General features: G+C 45.2%; 1 protein-coding gene across 1 annotated transcript; it reads right to left on the bottom strand.

Annotated features, from left to right (window-relative positions):
- Positions 1-215: 215 nt before the first annotated feature.
- Positions 216-9,206, bottom strand: LOC308157988 (tetratricopeptide repeat protein 16-like; the record flags this gene model as incomplete). The annotated part of the gene is made up of 12 exons (XM_080531581.1): positions 216-447; positions 1,024-1,160; positions 1,444-1,609; positions 2,397-2,538; positions 3,006-3,268; positions 3,987-4,201; positions 4,862-4,991; positions 5,279-5,379; positions 7,354-7,497; positions 7,717-7,807; positions 7,918-8,102; positions 9,171-9,206. The coding sequence occupies 12 exons, from the start codon at positions 9,204-9,206 to the stop codon at positions 216-218; spliced, it is 1,842 nt and encodes a 613-aa protein (XP_080387707.1).
- Between the last annotated feature and the right edge of the window lie 687 nt (positions 9,207-9,893).

Below are 9,893 nucleotides of genomic sequence, written 5' to 3'. Positions count from 1 at the left end.
GGCTCAGCCAAACACAGGAAGTGCACCTCGGGTCACAAGGGAGAGGGGCACAGCCGCCCCCGCGACAGAACAAACAAACCCTGGGTCAATGGGGAGCAGAAAGCAGGAGGGAGGCGCTTTCTTACGGGACCTCATGAATAAGAGTCTGGAGAGAGAGGGGAGGAGCTAATGGCTTTATTGAGCAGCGTCTGTAGTGCAGGGCGGGGGCTGCGGCTTTATTGAGCAGCGTCAGTAGTGGAGGGCGGGGGCTGTGGCGGGGGCTGATGACGGTCCTCCTGGTCTCGTACCTGCTGCCGGTTGCCCCGAGCGATCTCCCGGTGCAGGTCCCGCTGGGACACGCCGGGGTTAAGCTCCTCCTCCTCCCCCCCTGGGTCAGACGGGCCCTCTGATTGGCTGTCCTCCGACTGGCTGTCTGTGTCCTGTTTTAAGGTTGTCGCTTCAAGGCCACTACAGAGTCAGGGGGGTTGGGGTGGGCAGATTTGATTTTGAAATGGAATCCAGCATTTTTCATTTAACCTTTCATGTGTCATGGTTAAGTCTGTGCAGCCTCCACTATGAGCCATTGATTTGTTTGCCTTCCCAGTGGGTCACTGCTAACCTTAGCTAACTGCTAACCTTAGCTCACTGCTAACCTTAGCTACCTGCTAACCTTAGCTACCTGCTCACCTTAGCTCACTGCTAACCTTAGCTACCTGCTAACCTTAGCTACCTGTTAACCTTAGCTAACTGCTAACCTTAGCTCACTGCTAACCTTAGCTCACTGCTAACCTTAGCTACCTGCTTACCATAGCTACCTGCTAACCTTAGCTACCTGCTAACCTTAGCTACCTGCTAACCTTACCTAACTACTAACCTTAGCTCACTGCTAACCTTAGCTCACTGCTAACCTTAGCTACCTGCTAACCTTAGCTACCTGCTCACCTTAGCTAACTACTAACCTTAGCTCACTGCTAACCTTAGCTCACTGCTAACCTTAGCTCACTGCTAACCTTAGCTACCTGCTTACCATAGCTACTTGCTCACCTTAGCTCAGTGGAGGCGGAGAGTCGGCAGGCCTCGATGCTGTCCCTCAGTTGGGCTCTGACCGGCCTGGCTGTCTCACTGGACAGCACGTCAGACACCGAGCAGCCTGGGAACAAGCTCAGCAGCAGAGGAACCATCTACACAGACAGACACTCAACAGTCACTCACTGGTTCAACCTTCAACCGTTACAGCTGAACAAAAAACGTGGATAAAAGAAATCCTAAAAATGCTCGCAATAAGACAAACAGTACTGTGATTATTTGTTTTGTTGGACATATCAGCACTGGAAAGACGTGAGAGATTTGCATTGGTGGAACAGCTTCTAGCTCACAGTTTATACTATCTGAGCGATAGTGGGGGTTTTGAACACTATGGGTAGAATGGCTGTGTGAGAGATGAGGCGCTCAAGGGGGTCTTACCTGATCATTACTGGGGTCTAGGATCAGTGTACTGATGGCATCCTGCTTGGCCCCCTCCACATTGGGCACTTTGCGCCGGGCCTGGGCTCTGTTCTCATAATACTGACTCACTCCAGGGTTGTAATGGATGGCCACAGAGAACCTGTTTGCTGCCTCCTGGTACTTTCTATGATGACCATAAAAACATGATAGAAACATAATAAAATCATGATAAAAACATAATAAAAACATGATAAAAACATAATAAAAACATGATAAAATCATAATAAAACCATGATAAAAACATAATAAAAACATGATAAAAACATGATAAAAACATAATAAAAACATGCAACACGGAAGAAGAAAACACAGAGGTGGTGTTGGGGGAACAGTCCTAGATGTGTCTGTCTGTCTGTCTGAGACTGACCTGTCCTGCTAGCAGTGGTTGTCTGTCTCTCTGTCTGTCTGTCTGAGACTGACCTGTCCTGGTAGCTGTGGTTGTCTGTCTCTCTGTCTGTCTGTCTGTCTGTCTGTTTGTCTGCTTGCCTTTCTGTCTGTCTGTCTGTCTGTTTGTTTGTCTGTCTGTCTGTCTGAGACTGACCTGTCCTGGTAGCTGTGGTTGTCTGTCTGTCTGTCTGTCTGTCTGTCTGTCTGTCTGTCTGAGATTGACCTGTCCTGGTAGCTGTGGTTGTCTGTCTGTCTGTCTGTCTGTCTGTCTGTCTGAGACTGACCTGTCCTGGTAGCTGTGGTTGTCTGTCTGTCTGTCTGTCTGTCTGAGATTGACCTGTCCTGGTATCTGTGGTTGTCTGTCTGTCTGTCTGTCTGTCTGTCTGAGATTGACCTGTCCTGGTAGCTGTGGTTGTCTGTCTGTCTGTCTGTCTGTCTGTCTGAGATTGACCTGTCCTGGTAGCTGTGGTTGTCTGTCTGTCTGTCTGTCTGTCTGTCTGTCTGTCTGTCTGTCTGAGATTGACCTGTCCTGGTAGCTGTGGTTGCCCAGGGTGTTGTGTATGACAGCCAGACGGACCCAGATGGCGTGGTCATCAGGAGCCATCTCCTCCGCCTGCTGGTAGTCCGCCAGGGCAAACTCCCACTCACCCTGCTGGAAGAAACAGTCTGCACACACCAACCCACGACCCTCACTGCCACGGTCAGGGAATCAGACGGCCTTCCTTCTCACATCAGGAAGACGTTTGACGGTCGACGTAACAGGATCCAAAAACTCTGGACGTTACGCCTGGATGAGTTATAGGTCTACTAAGGTGAAATCACATCTCCGGGGTCTTTCAATTGCCCCCGTCTACCGCTTCTTTGATCTCGAGCCACGACTGCCCTCTCCGACTATATAACATTTCACACACTCCTGTCATTTCACATACAGTATAGAGCTTGAGTTAGCACCTGTATCGCCAAGAGAGAATTTGACATAAAAGGAAGAGAAAAAAAAAAAAAAGGAAGCATCTGGCCTATCCTCCCACGTCACTTCAGCCAAACTCCCCTCCCTCCCTCCCCCTCCCTCCCTCTCTTGCTCCCCTTCCTCCTGCCCCCTCAGACATACCTCCCTGTCCCTCCTCTCCTCTCACCTCCTCTGTTGACGTAGAGGCCTCTCTCCTGCTTCTGCTCCTGTATGGCCTTGCTGAGCAGTGTGGCCGCCTCAGCGTAGAGCCCGCGGGAGAAGCAGCGCACGGCGAAGTCGTTGTAGGTGAGCACCAGCTGGGCCTGGGCCTCCTCCCGCAGCGCCTCCTCCTCCTCCTCCCGGCCTCCTCTTGTCTCCGCCAGCTCTACGGCCAAGACCAGGTCTTCGATGGCGGAGGTGAAGTCATTGAGGCGACGGTACAGAACGGTCCTGGTGGTGGAGGTGCAGACATACAGAGACAACGGAGTTAGCGAACCACAGGCGACACGCTCATCCCCAAACTCGTCAGTTTTTTTACGACAGGCATCTGATTGTTTTTTTAGGATTAGATTAGATTTGAGTTCGAATTCTGTGGGTGTTTGCTTTCACGGGCCACTCGTCATTGGGGCTGATGTAGCTATTGGGTAAATGCTATCTATTCATTGGTTAGAGGAGCATCCGTCGTCTGACAGGGAGTCAACCAGGTGGCATTACTGTACTGTATATCAGCTAAAACACACCAGGCCTAATCGACCTCTGTGGCATACAGCATCTGAATCGGAGACTGAAGACCCATCTCTTCAGGCTACACCTTAACTGCTCCTCCTGAGACATCTACTACCCCCCAGTACTGCGTCTCCTAAGACAACTGCTTTTCCCCTATACTGTGTCCCCTAAGACTTCTACTGCCCCCCTTGTACTGTTTCTCCCCCTTGTCTTCAAAAAAGAACAGTACAGTACAGTACTTCTATCACGACGACTGCCCCTGGCCTGAGCTGGATTACTCTTCCTGCTACAACTGGTGAATTGATTATCCACTTGCTTAGTCAAATGTATCGATTGTAGGTCGCTTTGGAATAAGGCGTCTGCTAAATGTCAAAAATGTAAATGTAAAAAAATGTAATCAATTTGAGGTAAGACACGTGATCAGCTAATACTATACAATCACCGGAAGAGGTAGTGGTGTGCCCTCTCAGGGCAGTGCTGCATGGCGGTGTTGATCTTGGACAGAGCCTCTGGGAGCTGGCCTGCCAACGCCCTGCTCACGGCCTGCCGCCTGGCCCTCTCACTGGCCTCCTCCAGCTGGCCCAGCAGGGCCCGCGCCTCCGGACACTCTGGCTTCAGAGACAGGGCTGACTTCACGTCACGGTAGCACAGCGTTACCTGCAGCGAAATGTAGTAGCCTATTCACCGTTACTGTGATTACAATCATCGATGATGAGACTGTCTCCCCTGTTTATATATCGGTCGAACGGGGCATTAATTGATGATGTCGCCAACACTGTTGAGAAAGTCGCTATTTTGTGACCGAGTCAAGGATTTGGGTTAAAATGTTAGGGTTAGAAGTTCGAATTGAATTCGAGGTCAGAAAGCACAGCACATGTTTGGTCTTTCTAGAAGGCAGGTAGTAGAATTCTCAAACCAGTATACCTTCCCTCATAAATACCCCAGTAATACCTTTAAGCACTTTCAGTATGACTCAGTATGGCAAGCGGTTTCTCTCTCCGCCCATCGTTACGAGCCCAAAAGTCAGGTGACCTCCTGCACGCCCTTGGCACCCCTCAAACAATTGATTGATCATGCCTTGTGATGCTTGTGTGCAAGTTGAATTTGGACAATGTTTATTCAACAGATGTCGGTATGTAGATATACAGATGTCGGTGGCTATAATAATACCGATATAGAGGCGAAGGCGGTATGGACAGTATTGACAGAAAACAAACCAGTAAAACCTTAAATACAGGTGACTACCGGTAACACTGTATACCTGCCCAGCCCTACTCTCTAGTATGGCCATTATAGTGCAGACCATTTTTTTCTGACCTGCTTGAGCTGGTGGTGTAGTCTGGCTCTCAGAGTGAACAGATCTGCCACCTGGGATTCAGCCTCCAGCCACTGACTGACCAGCTGGAGACAGTCACTGTAGCGCCCCAGAGCCGTCAGGCACGCCAAGCTGCAGCCACATGGAACATACATAAGTAGTACACTCATAGACCACTAGTACCACCTGCTGGTGGCTAGCAAGGAGCCTGGCTATGGAGCTGGACATTGGTGGTAGTGGTGGTGGTCTTGGGAGTCAAACAATCTCTCATGAAGAGCCTAAGGCAGATAACATTTGCATTGTCAAAAATGTGTAATAAAAAATAATTTAAAAAAGTATTTTGTTGGTCACCAAGTATCTGCTGAATTTCAATTGATGAGTGGCATCGTTTTCAAGTCATCTACAATCATTGCGCATACCTTCTCATATGATACGATCTGCAGTGAGGCTTTAGCTCTGTCGCTTTGGCGAAAGACTCCAGTGCATCCAGGAACATCCCCTGGTCATACAAACACTGGCCCTGTGGTCGAAATGACAATAAGAGAAAATTCACTTAGAACACTTTGTAAAAGACAGAAAACTAAATAAATAAAATAAAATAAAAATTAAAAAATGTTGTGAAGGGAAGAGCAAAAGACAGTGAACAGAAACAACACTTTGTAAAACAGGGCTCCATACCTTTTCAACTGAATGCAATTGTGCAATAGGCTTGCTTCACTGTGTTGAAAGTTATCCTCCCTATACAGACTAAAGCACTTTGGGTGTCTAGAAGAGTGCCAACCAATCAATTAAATCCAATCAATGATCATACCAACATGACCAACATGAACACCAGTGTCTCTGCACATTACACTCACCATTGACATTGCACTTCTGCTAATAATAATTCCTGCTGCTACATTCATTTATATTATTATTATTATTGTTGTTGTTGTTTTTATGACTTGTTGTAGTAAATTGTTGTAAAATAGTTTTTTATTAGGTTATTATCTTTATTACATTCTATTGTTGTTGTTGTGGATGTGGAGAGCTGGGGAGTATTACATCAACGTTGCTAAAGAAAAATCCAGGCTTATTTTGATAGTCTCGCGAGCCTAATCTAAGCCTAGATTTTTCTTTAGCGAGATTGATGGAATACCCCCCCTGCTCTGTCTAAGGCGTTTGGTTGCATTGTGTATTTATGGACAAATAAACAGCACTTCAACTTCAACCAGGGGGCCGTTCCACTAAAGTAGATTAGTATATCGGCGATTGAAATAAATCAGGCGATCAGGCAACTCGGGATTGGAATTCAAGCCTCAGGTGATTCCTCGAACGAGGATCAGGCTTGTGTCATGAGTGTTCACAGAACACCGGCTTACAAATCTTCGATATGGGCGCGTGCACGCAGACATAAAGAGCCCCGAAGAGTCAATCTGTCGAAATGAAGATAATCCACTCTGCAGGGGTCCTACATTTGCGCAGCATTCCGAATTATTGATCTTTATGAAGACGGAAAAATAAGATGAAAAATAGTGCAACACTGCCGCAATTAACAAGGCGAGGGAAATGGTTTGGCAAGAAATTGCTGACCGATTAAATGCGTAGGTCATACTAGCCCCAGTTATGGTTATATGTTCATATTTTAATAAATGAATATTTACTACTGTGGTGATATACGCAGCAGGCTACAAGCCGTCATATCGTCACAATGGCCTAGTGGTATCGACGGCTGCTATAGTATTTATTCGTCATTTTATAGCGGTGGTTCAAATCCTTCTTCAGACACACTTTTTACTGCATTTCGTTGTCTGAATCTAATCTAAAATCTCATCTAAAAAAGTATGTAGGCTATAAAATTATGGTGCAGGCTAATTTACAAGAACTGACACGATTACAATGGTGTTTGAAGCCTTTGCGTGAAATCTTCCGTTAAATGTAAAAAAAAAAAAAAAAAAAACTTATTCAAGTCTCGAACACGCAACCTTTGGAACTCTAGCTGGCTGCCTTAACCACTGCGCCAGCCAGACCGCTGTGATGACAGCAATGCAAGTTGAAACAATTACTTTTTTTACACTCTTTTATTTATTGATCTATCGATCTATCTATCACACTTTCAAAATATCAAGTTATCTATCACACAATCAAACTATCTATCGATCGATCACACTTTCAAAATATCAAATTATCTATCTATCACACAGTCAAACGATCTATCTATCTATCCCGTGTGAAGTGGGAACTAATATTTCCTAAAAGACACTTGAGGAACTGTCGTTCGGGATGTAGTTTCCGCCTGTGAGCCTTTTTTGACACACGCATTACTTTAGCCAGCCTGTAAGTCTGCTCGGGACCAGGCTAATTATATCTGACTCAGAAGGATATGTTGCATAGCAACCAAACAGCGAATTATTTGAGCCACATTGATGGCACCGAACGCAAGCTAACATTATCGCCGATTAGAACTTTATCGAGGCTTAGAAGATAATCGACCTTAGTGGAATGGGCCCCTGACCTGGAGGTAGTAGATGAAGGCCAGGCGGCTGTGGAAGGCCTGGGCCTCTGGCTCCAGAAGACAAGCATATCTGTAACTGACGGCTGCAGACTGGAAGTCACACATCTGCAGGTAGGCCTCTGCCTGGCTCACATACAGCTGGGTCTGGAACACAGAAACACATGGCAACCTCGGAACTCAACCAGCAGGGGGAAAAAAACCTTCATTTCAGTCAATCATTTGACACACTTCGGTACTCTTCTAAAACCTTTCCTGTGGAGCGGTGTGGGAGTATCTGCTGGTCCATCAGAAGGAAAACATAGTCTCATTTTCATCATTTTCAGTCACCAAAATATGACTGTCGACGTAGGCTTTACTCTGTACCTGTTTTGGCTGAAGATAGATGGCTTTGGAGAAGCAGATGACAGCCTTTTCAAACTGGGAGTTGGTCATCGCCTCTTCTCCATTCGCATAGCTGTAAGATGATCATGACTCATATTGCATTGCAAAATCCTCTCAAGAGATTTGTGTTTTCAGTTAGAATGATAATGAAAAACACTAAAGAGGAGTTCTTATCAGACTCACTGTTCAAAAGCCTTGTTTGTGATGATGAGTTCAGCTCTCAGATCCGGTCGGTCTGGTTTCATCCCCAGTGACAAGTTGCTGCTGGAGCCCAACATTATACTGAGGACACGTTTCTGCCGAGCTTCCGTCAGCTCTTCCTCTGTGACGGTGGTGTGGAACAAAGCCCGGCCGTCTGCTAGGTGGAACTTCAACACAACATTTAGTTATAACTTATAGCGAAGCCTCTTACAATACGGGTCAACGTCTGTGGTTATAGCTATATTTCGTTGTAGGGTCGTGTGTGTATGTGCACAGTTAGATCTGGACATTTTGGGCAGTGACACAATTTCCATAATTTTTACTCTGTACACTCCAACACAATAGATTTGAAATTAAAGAATCGAGATGCAAGACTTTCAGCTTTAATTCAAGGGGTTGAACAAAAATATTGTATGAAACGTTCAGGAATTGCAACCATTCTTATACAGTCCCCTATTTTCAGGGGCTCAAATGTAATTGGACAAATGAACATAATCATGAATAAAATGTTAAATTGTAATACTTTGTCGAGAATCCTTTGCAGGCAATGACTGACTGAAGTCTGGAACTCATGGACATCACCAAATGCTGTTTTTAAATTGTATTTATTATGGACCTAACAGCTCTGGAAAAAATTAAGAGACCACTCCAAATATTTCTTAAACCAGCATCTCTACATGCATGGCAGCCATTCATTCCCGTGTCTGTTGAATTCCAACACAGGCACTCACATTTTTACATTTACATTTACACTCCTCATTCTACTTAGTGAGATACTGATTAGGTGGTCACCTGAACCCAATCTTATTTAACAAAGGAAAGTATAAAAAACACTTCTGCAGTCATCACTATCTTCTTGCAATAGGACCAGCTGGATGGCAAAAAAGTGCTAGTAGTACCTCAAAAGTAATTGGAATCAAGAAATAACTATTGACCATGACAAAAGAGATGAAAAGAAAAGCTGAGTGAGGAAAAGAAGGGTTCAGTTTATTTTGTTAATGATTTGCTATTAATACAATAACAAGTAACCAGGCGGCTTTACAACAATATAAGAAAGACATGTTTTGGAGAAACTCACAAAAGCTGAAATTCTGCCCTCGATTCTCCCATACTATCATGTGTCCCATTTAATCCGTGACACACACACACACACACACACACACACACACACACACACACACACACACACACACACACACACACACACACACACACACACACACACAGTAGCTGACCTTTTGCTGGTCGTCCATCTTCACAGGAACATTCATGCTTGCTGCTGCTTCTCAGCCTAGCGAGCTAAAGATAACTTGCTGGCATGAACTATTTTACATAGACCTCATCATATTCAGGTTTACATTACAATAATTACAGGCTAGACAACTACCGTAGACATTCCATGTAAATTAAGTGAGCTGGCTGGTTGTCCAAAACGTTTTCACTGTTGAGTTGATGCGATGTAACCAAGGGAACGATAGCCACGCCCATTAAAAAGTACATTTTATATGTGTATTTTTCACATTCATACAATTAAAAACCCGGGGTTTTAAACCCCAATTAAACCCCCTCATTATCACAATGCAAAAATCCGATTGAAAGCGACAGTCCATCTCTGATTACAAGATCCTGATTCCTGCAATGCACTGATCTGCACAGAAGTTCTGCAGTGATGCGCTCAAAATACTTTTATTTTGAAAAAGAAATCAGGAAGTCATAACCAGCACGCAAATCATGTGACAGCTATGAATACAGCTGACCAAATGTTTACAAGGATAGTGAGCAACATTGAAACAGAAATATGCCGCTTTGAATGTCTAGGATACAGCGAATTGTAACATATTCGCTCTTACTTTAATTGACTTGAGTTGAGTTGAAGGTTTGTTGGGAGATCTTGTTATCCCGAAGCTTTTGTTTTGGTACGAGCTTCTATCGCTGTCAGGCGGGCTCGAGTCATTCAT

This window comes from Nansenia antarctica (assembly GCF_963989245.1).
Source record: "Nansenia antarctica genome assembly, chromosome: 5".
Classification (NCBI taxonomy): Eukaryota; Metazoa; Chordata; class Actinopteri; order Argentiniformes; family Microstomatidae; genus Nansenia; species Nansenia antarctica.
The sequence above is the reverse complement of the archived record's forward strand: the minus strand, read 5'-3'. Positions and strand labels throughout refer to the sequence as shown.